At 37.8% G+C, this 18,341-nt stretch overlaps 1 protein-coding gene across 2 annotated transcripts; it reads left to right on the top strand.

Moving 5' to 3' along the window:
• The first annotated feature begins 73 nt into the window (after positions 1-73).
• On the top strand, positions 74-18,047 carry LOC131796028 (uncharacterized). Of its 2 annotated transcripts, none has more exons than XM_066164930.1 (24): positions 74-328; positions 3,833-3,923; positions 4,448-4,746; positions 6,360-6,483; positions 6,563-6,622; positions 6,977-7,037; positions 7,147-7,193; positions 7,387-7,538; positions 7,928-8,190; positions 8,554-8,778; positions 9,335-9,489; positions 10,153-10,231; positions 10,430-10,508; positions 10,774-10,841; positions 11,476-12,287; positions 12,776-12,914; positions 13,216-13,466; positions 13,849-13,925; positions 14,568-14,661; positions 14,853-14,895; positions 15,594-15,663; positions 15,788-15,896; positions 16,283-16,411; positions 16,828-18,047. In XM_066164930.1, the coding sequence occupies exons 1-24, from the start codon at positions 288-290 to the stop codon at positions 16,930-16,932; spliced, it is 3,573 nt and encodes a 1,190-aa protein (XP_066021027.1). In that variant the 5' UTR covers positions 74-287; the 3' UTR covers positions 16,933-18,047. The 2 variants fall into 2 exon arrangements, with proteins under 2 accessions (XP_066021027.1, XP_058969663.2); XM_059113680.2 differs by lacking the exon at positions 74-328 and adding an exon at positions 3,019-3,336.
• The last annotated feature ends 294 nt before the right edge of the window (positions 18,048-18,341 follow it).

The raw sequence follows: 18,341 nt of genomic DNA, 5'->3' as shown, positions 1-18,341 counted from the left end.
TTGTCAATGGTCGTTAGGGTCGAGGCGCGGTAAATAGTTAGCACCTTAGAGACGCCTGCTCTCAAATAAGATCAATCAATTGTGGTCTTATAGGTGCATTCGATTGAATTGGTTCGCACAAGATTTCCTTCAATGAGATGATATTTGAATCCATGAAGGCGACGAAATCGAGAAGCCAGACTACCGTTTCGTTATTTTGATATCAGCATTTTCCAAAGTTTGTTGGATATCTAATTCCTGCGTCGTTTCATTGGAGGAGATAGTTAAGGGATTGAAGCCAGTTATAAATGAGTTCGGCTACTGTGACGAAAACTGTGGCAAAGAAATTGTAAGTTTATCTTTTATCTCCCTACTTTATTCCACTATCACTCACTGCGGTGCTTGAAACAAGAGATTTACACGAGAATGTTTGCAATAGAAAAGTCTCACGAGTGTAGCATCATTTAGTGTCTTAAATTGATTATCATTATTAATTTCGACGATGAAAACAATCCAAGAGATATTTAGTAGAACTATTACCAAATTATATTTTACGAGGACTATTTTATCGAGTTTGCCTTCGATGCAGTGGCTTGAAATAACGCTTAATTTTGTGTAATTAAGAATTACGGTTAGGACCGAAGACTTCGAAAAGCCGTTGCAACATTACGGTATAGTGAAACTTCAAATAAAAGGGTAAGTTACACTTGCGAAAGGTTTCCATTTGTTTGATTTTAGTCTGGTTTCAATTTTTTTGTGAGCTTAAGTTCATAACAGAAGCACGAGACAACTCACGGCAAACGTCTTAAAAAGTAAACAACTTCCGCAGGTCTCTGTAGTGGATATAACTTGACCATAAGTGGACTGATTGATAAAATCTCAAGTGGAATGTTATTGTCTGCCAAGTTTGTTTTTTTTTATATAGAGCAAAAAAGGAGAAGATTTAACACTATATGTGTTTCAGTATAAAATATAGCATGCAGTTGATTCAAGATGACTTAACACAGCCAGTCAAAAGCTAATAAACATGATCTCAGTCTCTAGGTCTGCATCAATTTGACGGAAGGTTCATATTGTTAAGATCATCTTGCAACTTTGGTTAGTTTGTGTGCCAGGAAAATCATAATCAATAGAGTAATTACAGTTTTATGTTTCTTTGCTGTGTTTTTGTTTTGTTCAAAACTTTTAGCCCTATTCAAACACCAAACTTGTCACTAACCTAACTTGATACCTGTTTATATTGGTAATAGGACTAAGTGGAGTCCAATTCAGTCTGTAATCAGATGAGTGATTAACAAAATCAGATGATGGCAAAGTATTTGTTAATCACAAGTAACTTGAAGTCCTGTGACCAATTAATCAAAACTATGACAAAATTTGAAAAAGAAATTAGACATTGGTTATTATGTCATGCAGAGATTATTTATTTTATCAACTAAGTTGATTATGTGAATTGGCGACTGTAGAGAGGTTGTAGAGCAGTCTTTTTGAGCATTAACTCTTTTCAGAGCAAATCAAGCTAAGTTTGGCATCTGAACTAGGCCTTATCCTTCCTGTGATCTTACTAGGCAAACATCACAAAGAATGAAGTATACCTTTTCAAGATAAGACACTTAAATCAGCAATGATTATTTGACCTTTCTGGGCTGTATATTGATATGATGTAATCAATTGGTAGAAACACTGTTGATAAAATTTTGCTGGAATTTTAAGCAGGATTCCAAAGCAAGTGTCTTTAAAAAGTCTTTGTTGAGGTCTCTTCCTTGAACAAATTGAAGTTATATTCCACTTACATTAAGATAATTTTTGATATCCACTCTCCTCCTGAACTGATTTACCTCAAGGAAGATGTGAACCACTTTCCCAAAAGACCGATGAAATCAATTTCTTGGGTAGAAAAATGAAAGTGGTTTAGGACTTTTTTGAAGCAGTGATGTGGAAACATCATATAAGGTCACTTTGCCAATTTTCTTTGACATTGTTAGCATTTATAAAAGGAAATAATTCATAGAGGAATTTGGAATTCTCTGATTAAAATGAGCAATACTCAAATTGGTAAAAGTACATTTAAGTGTAGAAAGGACTTTAAACATCCAAAAAATACCAAATATAATTTTTTTATTCTGAAAAATTTTTTTGATTCATTGATGATCGTCTCCCTTTAAAGATAAATGCTGTTTCCTACTGGTTCCTTGATTTTCTGTTATAGAAATATATTGCTCACCTGTGTTCAGGATGATTAAATTTGTTTGGTAAAGTAGGGAGATTTTTTTAATGTTATGTTTCAGAAAGAAACACTATTATAACTGAGCCCAGATCACTTTCCTCTTGTACTTTAGCTTAACCCCATGAGTGACTAGGACAGAATTTCTCCTTTCAGTATCAGACAAGTGATGAGAATAAAGAAAATATCAGTGAGGGGATTACTAGATGACCTAAGACCAAATTCTCTCAGCTGACATCTTAAGAATTGTATGGCAGGCAGTTAGGAGAATTATGAATGAGATCCTAGGAGTGAAAGGGTTAACTGTTTTGATTCAACTTTGGTTGTAATTTTTTTTTTTTTTATGTGTAAATTGTTTCAGACAAAATGGATATGCACAGATAATACAAATTTAATTTAGATATCACATGCCTATAGAACTTTAGAACAGGTAATGAATATTATTAGATAAATACTAGATTAAAAAAGAACTATTGATTAAATTTAATCATTGTTTCACTTGGTTATCTTTAAAGGACTGTTTTCATAAATAATTAAATAATTTTCATACCTAAAGGTAATCATCCAGTAGTTATTGTCATTGTTCAAGTTTGTAATTGTAAGCCAATTAACATAAACATCTTACAATTTCTTACAGTTTATTTAGAAATCTTATCGAATCAAAGCTCTCCCTGAAGAAGTTTTAGGTTGCATAGAAAAGATAGTTTTTTTCTTGTGGGTAAGCCATGGGACCAGGCTATGTTTTTTTAGAAAACATTTGTGAAATGTTGTGTAATGGGCTTCAGACTGACAATAAATTATTCATGTGTTAAAAACACATTACTCAGTGTTTCCATGGTCTCATAACTTTGCTGGATCACAATAGTCAGTGTAAATCCTGTGCAAGCTTTCAGTTAGACTTATTTTAGCAACAAGAACAAGTAATCAGACTTTGACTCTACAACTTAAGTTGGTGATTTTACCCACTGGCACTATCTGGTGTTCAATTTGATCATGATTTTAAGTGGAAGATTGTCTTTGGAATAATACATGAGGAGGACACTAAAGAGGAATTTTAATCACCAACGTTGCCCCAATTCTTGTCTGTATTTTCTAGCAGAGGATACAGACTCTGAACATGGCAGTGATAAGATGTATGATCCAAAATAAGCAATCAAGATTTTTTCTCAATAGTAGTGAAAATTAATTTGCATGGTGATGTTACCTTATTTTATGTGCATGATTTCATGTTTGTGTTTTAATTTTAATTTTAATTTGGGCTCATTATCTTTTGAGCTCTTATGTTAAAATGTTTTAGATCTTTCACTGTTTTTTTTTGCTATATTATGTACTAGTATATGGCACATATTCTAGTAAACATAGACTACATTTGTGTATAGTATTCATATACAAATGTAAACATAATATCTTGAGATTTGTTCAGTGTTATTTGATAGTTGCAGATGAGACTACAAATTTATCTGTAACTTTGTGAACACATTAAATTTGAATTTCATAAATTTAGTTACTGCTCTGGTTAATTTGATGTATGTGAGTAATGTAAGGAAATTGAGGTATGTATTAATTTTGTGCTTAGGTTGCTCAAGTGTATTTATTGTCCATTATAATTGCTGTTTGGTTTTGCTTCAGGAAGTACTATCTAGATGTACAAAGGAGAGAAGACGGTTTTGATTTATCAGGTCCATGTCATCCTAGAGAAGATCCAATTCCATTGAGAGCTGTAAGAATTTTTTTGATATAAATTACTGCTTAATTGAATCATGAAATTGATAGTATAGTTCCAAGTAACATTTAAAAAAAATTGTGATGGTGGCATTCTTCTTTTCATTTTCACACTGGTGTCTACATACACTATTTAAGGTCTTTATGTATTCCTGATATAATTAAAACAGCAGATTTATGAAATGCTAGTCTTCTTTGTGAGAAATCCTCTGATGTCATACTAAAGATATGTTAGAATTATTGATATTAACTTGGTAGGAATTATGTGCAACTTACATGTAATAACTTGTTAAGGTTTCTCCATAATTCTACAGATTCCAACTAGAGTAGGTAATGATGTTTTATCTGTGTGTATCTACATGTAACTTTCTCTAATTGTTCTCCATAAGCCCTTTTATAAATGAATATATTTAGTGTGTTGAAGCACATTTTTATCATGCAAAAAATGCCTCAAAGTTAACCTCTGAGACTTAAGCCTTCAATTAATTTCTGTCTATGGTTATCTTATCATTTCAAACCTAGGGTCCAACACTGGACTATGATGGGATCCATGACAGGAGCTTAAAACACTATTTCCACAGTCCTAAAATCAGAAGACAGTTACAAAACATGTACACTGTAAAGGACCAAGACTCCAGGGAAGGTACTGTGAGGAACTTTATGGATCAGACCATGGCATCTGTAGACTACAGACTCAAGCCTGGACCAATCTCACCATATGCTTTGCCACAGACCGTACCACCACAACCTCCTCCTCATAGACCACACGCTACAATGTCAGTTGATCAGTACATGAAGACAAAGAGGGGTGCTAAAAGAAGGTAATTGAAGTGGTGGAATTTGGTTAAGTCCATATCTGAGCCCTGACAGGTTTTTTTGTGTTGTTTTCTTGGTGAAACACTTTCCTAACCGAGGATCTTTCTGCACTAGCAACAAAGTCATTTATTGAGACAATTTTTTTTGTCATCAGCAACATTTTACAAGTGTGGATGGTTTTTTGCAACTTGACAAATTTTAGCTGAAGCAGACAAATCTTCAAACACACCACCGGCAAAATATCTGAGGGGTAAAAACTGAACAAAATGGACTAAATAAACAAAACCATGATAAACTTGTGGACCATTTTCATAAAAGCTACCATGAGGGTGTCATTATGGAATTGTGCCCATCAAAAATGAGGTTGCAAAAGCTCAAAGCCAGCTTCGGTCTCTTAAGATCTGAATTGACGAATTCCCAACCAGGAGTAGTAGAATTTCGCTTTGTGTCCGTTTAGAGACAATGGAGATACAATCAGAGCAATTAGTATTGTTTGAAAAATATGAAAGTGATGTTGTTATGGTAAAGCTGAGTTGGAACTGAGCATGTACTTCCGTGGAGTGGGAATTTACAATGTATGCTTAAGCTTTTCAAAAAGCAAATAGACTTTTAATTACCAACTTGTTGTCTGAAACTGATGGTAATGATGGGCTAAAAAGGAGCATTTCTGTAATGTTATTTTGCTTTTATGGGGAAATTGATGGTCAAACCTCGTAAATCTGCCACATTTCAGTCTGAACACAAATTAAAAACCCAACATTTAAAAGGTAATTTAATTTTACATCTGACCAATTTTTAAACAATTTAGCCTAATCAAGATAACGCTACTAATTATGTCTATTCTTTGATGACTAGCACTATGTTTTGGTTGTCTGAGCAAGAAACAATACTTGCGAACATGGTGTACAACGGGGATTGCATGATTGACAGTCGGATTGACAGGCCTGCATGAAGTTATGCATGCTCTCTCTCTCTTTTCTAGCTTATTTGCATTTTCCTGTGCAACGTTTTTCAATGGGCACAATTCCGTAATGTATTGAACTGAAATCAGTGTACTTGACAGGCAAAAATTGTATTTTCTTGCAAAACTCTGGGATTCTAAAATTTTAAAACAACTTTGAATAAATCATGCAAATTGGATGTGGAATCCTTTGGCAAACTATGTTGGCCAATCTTATGAACAGATCAGGCACTGAGGGAATTTGAGAAGGAAAAATTTGTCCTTTGATTTTGTTGGGACAATTCTAGTATTGTCTGCTAGTGTGGAAAGGCCACTAGTGCCTCTTTTGACCCTTGATGTAGGAGTATCATGAGTGCTTGAAACCTGTCAGGGAAACTCCAAAAATTGTTAGGGGGAGAAGCAATACTCTAGTTGCTTCATTTTCTATAAAAGAAGAACACAATACCACAAACCTAGCTATGCCTCAATCCACTCTTGGGTAAGTTACACCACCTTTCTTTGGCTACTTTAAATGACTAGTCTACAACTGTTCACAAAAGCTAGCTTGTAAAGTGCCTTGCAGGGATGAAAAATGATAAGCTTCCTAACCAGAAAAAGTGAAGAAGATTCTAATTATCATCTTAAGTGTAAGCATGTTTTATTATTGTTTTCTTTTAGGAAAATCCCTCCAAATGTTGTTGGAAGACCAAGAAGAATTGCCAGACGATCTCCTCCCCAGCATGTCAGCCGAGATGAAAGAGAAAGACTAGTTGACATGGCAACCAAGCTGATTGTTGCTACGGTAAAGAAAAGGCATCACATAAGCTAAAACTGAAGCTCTAAATGAAATTTGATACTCAATGTAATCTTTGTTATTTCAGGAAACAGTTGCTTTACCTGCCACCAAGAAACAAAGCAAAGGGTTTCAGGTATCAGACAAGGTAAGCTATCCAGACCAATGATCATTTTGTCTTATTTGGCCTATATACACCTTAACTGTGTTATACAGACCAAATAACTACGTCAGCCTAAGAATTATTCCTTATTCCTTTCTTTTAGTCTTGGGTTTGTGCATCTTCTCTACTCCATCTTCCTTCTTAGTCTTCTTCCTTCTGTCATTCCTTCCTTTTTTTTTTCTCTTTCTTGCCTGTGTACCTATACTGCATTTTACATGTACCTACCTTTGTATTTACCAGGCCATCTTCCTAAACTGCTTCCATCCTTTCTCGGCCTTCTTCTTTTCATGAAGTTAACTGTGTTAGTGCACATCTGACTTTCACTAATCACATACATAGGAAATACCAAGACTTAAAAGAGAGAAGCAACGTCGTGCAGCAACAGAGTCTTTCTCGTCAGGTACATGATATTGTAATCAATAAAATGTGTTAGTCTTAAGTATTTTATCAGGATAGGCAGCTCACATCATGCAGATTAGAGTTCTCACATGTAATTTTTGTTTACACAGATTCTGAGACTTCTCAAAGAATTTCAAGGCGCCCTTCTCCACCAAAGGTTAGCATCAATAGATTTTTCCATAAATTCTTACATTTCTCAAACTTTACATCAAGAACATGATGCTTTACCTTATTACTACAAAGGTGACACAGGCACTTCTTCAACAAGAGACTTGCAAACCAGTTGTGGATTAAAGATGATTTACTTGTGATGCTTTTAAGTTACTGTTTTTCTGATGCATTCTCCATAGGCCAAGCCTAGATCAGCACCACCAAGAAGACCAGAGTCATCATTTTTCAAGTCCTCCCCAACTGGAAGAGATGGAAAGAAACTCACCAGGAGTGGTGTTCATGTTGTACTGCCAGGAGGATCACAAAGTGATGATGATGATGAGCGACTCAGGTACAAGTAACACCAATAGGAATTTAATGGTGTTTTCCTGACAGAAAGTTGTTAAAAATGGGGCTTGAATTTGTATTGAACTCACCAATTTGGGAATCTGTATTTAGGGGTTATTATTAGCAAGCTGTTAAATTATTATTACTCGGTGTTTATGGTCTAATGTGTAACTGGACAAAACATTTGCAGACTGGCGTAAAATGATAACATGCAACTTGATTTTAGTTGAGGAAGTGCTCAATTGATATTGTTATGTTGGACATCATTGATCTCTCATGTATGGTTTTAGAAATCTGTTCGTCAAATAATAATTATCTGGGTTTTTGAATTTGAATTATGCAATACTGGGCTTGATCTTTATGTAGCATAGTTGCTTCAATTGATTTTTTTAGATCCCTTGTTGGACGCATGAATTTAGATGGACAGGGTAGCAGTGTTATGGTATCACATCACCAGCCTAAAGACTTGCGGCCTAAGAGTGCTGGCTTGCCACTGAAATCACAGGCTGTTGGACCAGATGAAGAAAGCTATGATGATGACGAATTTGAAAGTGTTGGATCTCCAAAATTATCATCAACACGTACACCAAGGATGTCATGGATGGAGACAGAACATGACATGATTGACATGTCAACGCAGACAGTTGTCCATTCAGGTAATAGAATGGGTAATATTATTTTTTCTCTTTTGCACTGGAAATTGACCATGAACTCAGAAGGAAGGCTTAGATATGAAATAAAACAGGATGTGGTCTGTCCCGTATTTTTGGTTGAGCAGGAAATTGGTGAAGAACAGGGCAGTTATCGGCGAAAGGTGTTTAAAGAAACATTGAATTCACATACTGCAGTGATAGGTTATGGGCCTTTCTGCAAAATGGGGGCTAAAAATTACAACCATTTTATTTAAATTTACAATGGAACTTTTTTACAGGCAGAAAAGTTAGCCTAGACTTAATTTCATAGAAAAGTCTGTTATGTGGTCGTTTGGGAGTCCTTGAAAGCTGTGTCCTTATTTCCAGGAACACAAACTGCCAAACAAACCGATGATGATGATGACCAAGTTGAACGGCAAATCATCTTACCTCCAAGACTGACACCAATTGTAAGAGACAGCTCAGAGGAAGTCAAAGAAGTGAGTGTTTCTACAGTCACGGCAACACAGGGTGCCAGTACTGCAGACATACCAACATCTACCCCTCTTTCAGCCGAGACACAGACAAGGAACAGAGACCTGGAGCCTAAAGGTGAGAATATGCCAATTATCAGAATATTTTTTGAGTGATAATTGTATAGTTGGGCATCCAGTGTTGTCTTCCATGTGAGGCAAATGGTCAGGTGTTCGCTATTCTGCAATCTCAACAAGTGACTCTAGTCCCTCTTAAAGTTATTTTTAGGTTTAATGCATCTGATTTCCCCAGTTGCTTGTATGTCTTGATGGAGAACGTCGCATGATTTATTATTTCTAGATGCCTTTGGATCTCTCATAAAAGGAGAGTGATCTCAAATAACTTTTGAGGAATAAACTTACAAATAAAGCCTAAGGGATTTCAGTCTCTTAGCTTGATTATCTCTTTGGTGAAATATATCTTTGACACTGAAGAGTGACATAAAGCCACCAATGTGACCCCCCGTGGAGTATAGTATGGAGTATGTAAGCCCTCTTTTGAGACTCTATATCAATCAGTGCTTAGAAAGGCCTTATTCTTGTGTCATTTGTGACAGTCATCCGCTATCAGGAAGGGCAGTTTATCATTCAGGAAAAAGCTGATTTTTAATTTCAACACTTGTCTTGATTTACAGTACTAACATATGAAGTTTATGTCCTGACGGGTGATAAGCTTGGTGCTGGAACAAAGGCTACAGTCAAATTAACAATATTTGGAGAATACGGCAACTCAGGCGAGAGGCAGCTGCTACGATCCAGAACACACAGGACAAAGTTTCAGAGAGGACAGGTGAGATTAGGGGTGTAGTCGAAAGGGGGGTGTAGGTCTCTAGGTAAATATACTCTCTCTTTGTTGAAAGGGGAATTAGTCATTTACAATGACCAGACAACCTAGCATGCTGGTAGATTGGACGAGCAATTATTGTAGAATTCTACCTACTGTATACTATAGAGATAAAGGTCACGGTTTGACTGGGAATTACTTGTATCGGAGAAATTATTGATAGGAAAGAACATCAATGGCTTTTAATGAACTAGCAAAAAGCTTTCTGTTAAAAAAAATCTTTTTCGGTGAAAAAAAACAGAATATGTCAAAAGGTAAGGAAGAACGAAGATGAGTAATACTGGAAGAGAGTTCGATTTCTAACGGTAAAGTTAAGAACTTAAAAGAACTTGACGTTATTGAAAAATAGGAAGAACAAAGGTTTTAAAGAATAACACTTGCTTCATGACGTTGGTATTCGTTGCTATATGTAGTATGATCTTCAAAAAGGTTTGAACCTCGTGTATGAATGTTATGACACTTGATTACCAACAGAGAAGGAATTTTTTTAGCCCACCATTAAACGAGCGGGGCCAAGTTTACATTTGAGAAGAATGTACGTGTGATTACCAGTGACTAAGCACTATAACTCTGCTCGACTAATTCTTCTTCTGTACGTCCGTTTTTCAGGTGGATATCTTCGTCATAGACTCGGTCTTTCTTGGAAAGTTATCGAGTATTAGAATTGGTCACAGCGAGACAAAACTTGGTACGTTTCGTAAAAAACCTGTCTCTTTTACTCTTGACTATGTGTTTTTCTCTATTTCATCATTTCATTATTGTTATTAATGAAGCTCCTAGGAAGTTTTTTTTTTTTTTTGGAACAACGTTTAGAAATAATTTCACGAACTTGTTTCCTCTTCGTAGCTTTGTTAAGTAACTGAAAAATTGCACTTTTTGTTTTTAGGTTATGGCTGGTTCCTGGACAAGGTGTTAATCAAGGAGGGCACCGAGGCGACAAGAGCATTTGAGTTCCGTTGCAGCAGGTAAAATTCAAACATGAAAGTACAGTCGTAGAACAAGTCTACATTTGATTTTCGCTCAAAATCTTAGTGACCCACTTCATGACCTTTCACGGCATGTGTACCGAAGTTGACAAATGTACAGACAGTCTAGACTAACTTATTGAGCTGAAGAACCCTGATTCTACCATTGTCTCACAAACTATCGTGGACTGATACTCTGTTGATACCGAACTGGTCACTGGCTTATATCTCTTTTATCTCATTCGCCTTTTTATCTTCTTGGTAGATGGTTGTCGTCGCGTGATGATGATGGGCAGATTATTCGAGATCTTCCAACCTCCGACGTCATTCCAGGTAATCTTACTTTTAACGCGAGCGGTATTTCTGTTACTCAAATAAATGAGTATGCACTGGTGAGAATTAGCTTAGAAGCTTACGTGAAGGTTAATGCAAAGGGGTGATTTTTTTACCCAAAGTAAGACTTCTCAGAGGAACTTGAAAAGCTCTCCCTTTCTCACCATGGGAAAGTTACATTATAGTCTTAGTTTAGTTAAAGTATATTTATATTAATCGGAGTGGCCAGGGAACAATTGTGGCCCAGATTCTAAAACAGGCCATTGGTTGTGGAGGTTCTCACCCCACCACTCCAATCGTAGGCTCGTGTTTTCCTCTTGGGCCAGCCCCTTTTGACTATCCTCTCTTCCTCTTCGTCAAACAGTGCGATGTTTTGCGCTATCCTGTGAGTGTATCGTCGGTTATTAGTATACCCAGTAAGCTTTTAAGGATAGGGCGTGGCTAGGGATGAGGGGCTCGTGAGATACACCCGACTCTCTCTTTGTCAACTTGGAATACCCCACAAATGCCAGTAATACTCTATTGTAGTACCCACCCTGCTGGAGGGATTGCTATGAATTTTTCAATTATGCAGTTTTAAAATTATTTTTATTTAATTAGATTTCTTTCTTTTTTTTTCTGTTGTGGCATGTAGCATCACATCTTGTTGCCGTGTTACCCAGGATCGACGAGAGACAGGACGACGACTTTTACCGGAGCGCAAGTGAGAGCGATAGCTTTTCCAGCGGTGAAGACGAAGATGGTGTTCCTGCACCTGATTTAAGAGAAGTCAAAAAGAAATCAAAAAGTAAAGCTGATTCACTGAGGGAAAAACCTCCGATAAGCTCCAAACGAGCCAAACCTCCCATTCCTGTGCAATCAGCGAACGGAGATGAAAATGCTTACGGTCGATTTGTGGCGGTTAAAGCTGGAGATCTGTTTGATGTCAGCGAAGGAGAAGAGGAAGAGGAAGGAGAAAATCCCGAAGGACAAGATGAAGAAAATGAAGACGAAAAGGAGAGGTTCTTCCAACCTGAAGAGGAGAATGAGGATTCTGACGATGAGGATGCGAAGGAGAACTCTAGGAAAAATTCAAAAAGGCAAAGAAGCAAGGGAGATGAAAATGCCAGCGAAAGCGAGGAAGAAGAAAAGGAAGAGGCTGGAAAGGATGACGAGAAAAGGAGGTTATCAAAGAATGGTTCGGATCAATTGAGGCTGGTCACCACGTCTGTCTCGAAATTCAAGAAAAAATCCAAGAAGGAAGATGCCAGTCCGGAGATTGGGTTGGAAGAGGAAGAGGAGGAGCAGAGTGGAGAGAATGAAGAAACGGAAGAGAAAGAAAATGCTGTAAATGAGGAAGAAGATACGGCTGAAAAAAGAGATGAGGAGGTAAAGGACGAAGGCGAAGACAAAGATGAAGACGAAGACGAGCCTAGGGTCGAGTTTGCTGGTGACGCCAAACCAGAGGTAAGGTTCTCTTTTATTTTCGTATCGACATTACTTCTTAACAGTTGTCAACATGGTTGTAGCCTTTCTCGCCTTTTAAGCCAAGGAAGGCTTGAAAGGCGAGAGGGAAAGAGAGGAATTGGAAGGGACAAGAAAATCCCTTAGCCTATCCTTAAACACCCCCTACCGAAAGCAAACAAGGCAGCTCGTCAAACTTTGGAAATTTCATGAAGTTAATTTACTTTCCAGATCAAATCGCCTGCTTTTAAAGCTCGTGATGTTTGTGGGCTTGAAACTCGCTATTTGTAATAGTTTCTGAAAAGGTGAATGACTCATTTAGAGGAATAACGAGGGGTGCAGTATGTTTCATTGAAAGTTTAACAAATTCACGTATGTAAACCACGATTCAATTAACTTTCAAGTTGAAACTACTAGACTAATACTGAGCTTATTACCCTTTGTGTATAATGATCTTACGAAAGTAACACATTATGAAACTTTTTCACCAGCATGAACGTGACCGACCCGTTTCTGCTCAAAGTGATGATTTTGTTGAAGGCTTCCGAGCGGGAGTTCGCGCAAAACAAGAGAAAGAAAGAGAACAACACAGACACTCTATCAGCGAGAGTGAAAATATCTTGAGAAGAGGTTTGTACGTTTTCTTTGATGTAACTTCGTAGTCACTTCCAAAGAGGAAATAAAATGTCTTCGTTAGGTGATCAAACGAACAGAGCCATTTTGGCTGCAATGTACATATGTCCGTGTCTCGATGACAGATTGATTTATCGGATACAAAACACGTAGTCAACCAATCGAGTTACTAGTATGCCGCGGCCAATACCAAGCGCGGGAAAACACGTGTCAGACAGGTTGATATATGATGACGTAGATAACTCAGCGCTGATTTCAATCTGATGAGTTTCTTTTTTGGTCATTATATTATCTTTAGGTGCATCCATCCACGATGCCTCCAAAGAGGGAAAGCTTGAACGTGTGAAGGAATTGATAAGAGTAGTGCCGGCGATGAAGAACATGACAGATGAACGCGGTTTGAACCCACTTCATATAGCAGCTGCTAATGGCCGACTAGATTGTGTTAAGTGGCTAGCGGTCAGCGGTGTAGACTTAGGCGCAGAGACTCCGACTGGCTATACCGCCATGCATCTGGCAGCTATGAATGGTCACGTGAACTGCATGATGGTTAGTCATTCTTTCTTACACACTCTTGTCTGCGCTATTTCTCTTAATTCAGTAGAGATGTTTGGAAGAAAAAGATGAGATGTTTACACCTATTTATCTTTAACCATTTCAAACCACATTAAATTGTGTTAAGCGATTAACTCAATTTTCTCAAAATTTGGGGACCTGATGACAGAAAGCGACTAAAAATTTGTTTCTTTGCACTTCACATTGGGAAACGAGGTGGCTTGATAACTTCACTTAGGTCTTAAATGAAAATTTTGACTAAAAGATGAACGGATATTTGAGTGATAAGCCGAATTTCACGATTTTACACTGAATGCCTATAACTTTTCTATTATTTACCAAAAATTGCTTTTTGTGTAATATTTCCTTCGTTCAGATTCTGTCGGCCATGGGAAGTACGTTGAGCTGCAGAACAGTGGACGAACTTACTCCCCTCCATTTGGCCTGTATGAGGTATGTTGTCACCGCGATTCAGCTTTACATTACAGGGCATTTTTGCCGTCTTTTCGATGTTGTTTGCTCTACTTCCTGACTGCACATTTAATCGTCCAATACATTACAGGTGGGTGTCGAAAGGAATCCGGCTCTACTGATTTTTCTGAAGTGTAAATTTGCGATTATTCTACACAACTCTAGCGCCCTCTCAACAAACCACTCGCGAAGGGCCGGTTACGTGTTTAATTTGAATTCTCTTTGGTTGCTTGTGATAGAGTACTTTCTAATTAATTATCGAAAAACCAAAACCAAAATAATCACATCAACCAATCAGCACAAAGGTTAACATCATCATTAACCAATGAAAACTCTATTTAAGAACAGACAACCTGCCTAAAGCGCGGGAAAACGCCAGTGACCAAGTTGGGATTGCTCTTAGTTTTATATCTGATTGGTTGAGACGTTGGCCGATTTTTCTGGACCAATCACAGAGCGAAGTAAAGCAAAACCAAGGCAATCCTGGTTGACTTTCGACTCTTCATTGAAAGTGTCTCTATGAACCATTATTCTGATTGGCCTGTAGAGATTACATCGGATTCCGTATTGTGGCATTCGGTCGAAAGACGCTCTGACGAACACTGTTTTTTTTCATATTTGCAGCGGGTTTGTAGAGTGTGTTAAGTGGCTGATCGCCAACAGAGCGAAGGTGGACGTTGTTGACAACAATGGACGAACCCCTCTTGACATTGCAGAAGTAAGCGTTTAGTTTGCATTTTATCTTAAGATCACTTCACAGTTCGCACATTCCACAGCTACAGTGAATCTAGTTTGAATATTTTTTGAGAACAAAGAGTTTCATTGAATTCTTTGTCCCAAAGATCAACAGGCGTATGCTTTCTCTTGGCGAGGAATATTTAATATAGATTGCTTTCGTTTTTTTTGTAGGATTATGGACACGAGGAGATAGTGAAACTCCTGAAGAAATTTCGTAAGTTCTTGCTCTAGTTATAGTCACTATTTGTCTAATCCTTAGCCTGTCAAAAATCTGGACACTTAAGTCGTGAATTGACTTTCCATGCTATGATGGAAATTTCTCTTTCTCGCGATAAGAACTCGTTTGAGGTAATCTCGCTACTCTTACCGGTTAAAAATAATATAATTCATACATATTGTTTTCGGGATATTGAAAACTTTGCCTTCTTAAATTCGAAGTCAAATGTGAAATTTTAATCACGACATTACTTGTTGAATGCCAATTAATCGCGTGGAAGCTCTGGTTCCTTGTCAGAGAGTTTGCCGCAATTAGTGTTTGTTATGTGCTGATAATGGCTATAAATTTATCGTTGAATCAATTTACACCAAGGTCAGGTTGAGGCCAAGTCTTACGAGTCTGCAACTGCTTATCATTGTTAGAGTTTTTCGGTTTTCTTTAGCATCAAGGCTCATGGAAGTGATGCTAGTCTATACGAGCCAACACCCTTGACGCTTGACAGTTTTCCAGTAGCCATTTGCACCCGCGAGATGAGATAGACGCTGTGAGAGTTCAGTTTTCTTTCTCTAGAACACAACACAATGACCTGGCGGTTAGGGCTCGAACTTGGACATTTGATTCTAGAGTTGAGCGCGTGAGGCGATCTCGCCTCAACAAATAATCCCACAATTAACGTGTGCGCAACATTCTTTTAGAAAACGAGCTTACAAGACAGGATAGCACTCTCGCTCAGTTGATGACTAGCGAACACAAGCGAAGGAAAAGGTAATCAGAAGTATACCATTTGGCATTATCTGGTCTGTACTCTTGGCAGGGAACTGTTCAGGTAGTTGTTGGACAGGATATTTCTGGGTTGGTTTTACACTGATTTTTGTCTTTGCCATTGTAGTATGGAGTCTGTAGGAAGTGACCAAGATGGCGGTGCACCATCCAAAGTGTCAGACAGTGGAGTCGGAGGACTGGAGAGTGGAGAGGATAGCTGGATCAGTGATACTGAGGTTAGTGAAACAAAATCAATTCATAATTGTCGGTTTGACTGTCTGTCTGGATCTGTGTATTTAGATGTCTTTCTGTCAATCATTCTACAAGTCGCTCAACCAAAAGGCGAGTGAACAAAGCGTAATTGTCTAGAATATCATGATAGGTGAGAAAATCTTAATTGTGGCAGATGGGAACATGCGATGAGGACGTGAATATCACTCGAAACAAGGATTTTCTAGGAAGAGATTTGCTTACTGAAAGGCTTATTTTTCCCGATATCTGGCAAAACCCATTGTTTTAACGTTAATGACTTAAAATAACTAACTAAACTGACGAAGGAAGGACAGAGAAAAACACCAGTCTGTGTGGTTTAGGTTTAACCTACGTATTTTCTTTCCTTCAGGAGGACTTAACAGTAGAGGGAGGGAAGGAAAATCGCTCTGAGTCAGCGTCAAGGAATCGCCCGGGCTCTGGAACTGAGCGACCTACTTCAGCGTCACGTGCTCGGACAGACTCAATGACGACGATGGAGGTGAGTGGACTGGGTCAAACATACTGTGTATGGTGTATAATGTGTGTAGTGGGAGAGCAAGTCTTCCCCAAAGTCCTCTAGTTTTCTTTAGTTCTCCAGATCTTCTGTTCTCTAGTTTTCCTCCAGTTCTCTCGTTTTTTTCTTAGTCTCCACGCATATGATCGGCGCTATTTTTTCCTGTTCTTGAGGAAACTTCTGATTCGACTTTAACTAACCTTGGACCATTCATATGAGGGCGTGGCAGCCTTTTCTTTCTCTCGAGAATAACAGTCATTCCTCAAAGAAAAGAATTTGATTCTCTTGTGTTAAAAGTACGGACGTGCATGAATGGAAACTCCATTCGGAAAAATAGTTCTCAGTGACTATAACTGATTGACGGACGTGAATAGAAGTGACAAAGTTATTATTTGTTGCAGGACAAAAAGAAGAACTTTGAGAAACAAAAAGTTAAAATGCAGAAAAGGAACTCGAGCTTTTTGGACAGCATCAGGATGGAAGTTGACAACGAGGAAGAATTTTAAAACTCTTTAGTCTGCTTCTATAAGTGATATCAAGACTCAGCTCCGATAAGCACTTTCGCGACTTGTTGTTAGCCAACAGGAGAAAGAGAAACAAAAACAAACTGATCCAATATTGAGAATATCAAATCCCTTTCAGCCGGATGTATCACCGAGTTCGCAGAAAAAGGCGCAAAGAGTTGGTTCAAGTGGAAGGCGACACTAAAGGCCCAGATTGAATTTATACAGAAAAACTTCAACTTAATATATATCTCTATATTTGATAGGTGCATTAGGCGCCAAACTGTGTATATTGAACATTGTGTAGGTTACAGACTAATAGATACTTTATGATCTTGTAGGTTTTAGGAGTTTTGAAGAACATATTTCATGTGAAAAATTCGTACGCAGAGGTTTCAAATTTCTGATGGGATTCTAAGAGTGCCCATGTGTAGTGCACAGCCACTTTTATACATCCAACTGTGGCAAGAGGCCTACTTGTAGCGTAGGTACATTTTTCACTATGTACCCGTAATAATGCCAAGCCAGTAGCTGTGAGTGGCGTCGGTGATTCTTCAGTCTTGGACGCCGTTTACAGTCATAGGAATTTTTTTCCGCTCATAGACTCAAAGTAGTAGCTAAACGCGTTATTCGAGTATCGCCTAACATACGATTGCTCTGTTATGCGGTTGTCTAATTTTTCGGGGATACGGAACAAGATGTGTAGATATAAATTTGGGGAATGCTCCGTCACTGCATATCATATATTACATGTACTTGGTGAGATGAGGCCATGAGGCTTTCTCATATGTATGTAGCGCGGTATAAATAAGATTGCTCGGAAATGCTTACTCTTCAGGAGTTACAAATACATTTCTTCAAATTGCCGAGTGATGATCGTGCATCGGTCTATGTAGTCGATTATTTATTAGCAACGAATAACGTCATCATGTTCGTTGCATCTAAATTCCACATTACAAGTATAATGATTTAGGATAGTCTCCCTAGTGCGTTGCAATATTTGCTTTTTGTCCATCGATTAGGAAATCATAAATGGAAGACCTGATTGATCGTGAACAAGGTGTTTTAACTTTTGTATAATAACGATGAATTTTCAAATAAAAGACTTGTAGAGACAGTTCCACTAGTCCGCTCTATCTAGTAAATATATTACGAACTGCATTCTCGATTCATTTTATTTTTTCTTTAGTGACCAGCTAAGCTCTGCAAATTTCAGCTAAGGCAAACATTTGAGAATTGCGATCCTATTGTGGATTTCCTAACAACTCTGTAAGTTCGCAGCCCATTTAAGTCTGTCTCATCACGTAAATTCTGCCCATACTATGGCGCACATTAGCCTCCCCAACTGGGAGAGAAAAAAAGCAAGTGCAAAATCTCGTAAGATCTACTAATGTCAAATCGACAACTTCAGA

The sequence above is a fragment of the Pocillopora verrucosa genome, chromosome 4 (genome assembly GCF_036669915.1).
Source record: "Pocillopora verrucosa isolate sample1 chromosome 4, ASM3666991v2, whole genome shotgun sequence".
Classification (NCBI taxonomy): domain Eukaryota; kingdom Metazoa; phylum Cnidaria; class Anthozoa; order Scleractinia; family Pocilloporidae; genus Pocillopora; species Pocillopora verrucosa.
This window is presented reverse-complemented; position numbering and strand designations above follow the sequence as displayed.

Coding starts and splice junctions, on each gene's coding strand:
- LOC131796028 (XM_059113680.2), top strand. CDS start 3,233: ATGAGGAGGACACTAAAGAGGAATTTTAATCACCAACGTTGCCCCAAT. Junction 7,194..7,386: donor GGCGCCCTTCTCCACCAAAG/GTTAGCATCAAT, acceptor CATTCTCCATAG/GCCAAGCCTAGATCAGCACC. Junction 16,412..16,827: donor ACTCAATGACGACGATGGAG/GTGAGTGGACTG, acceptor TATTTGTTGCAG/GACAAAAAGAAGAACTTTGA.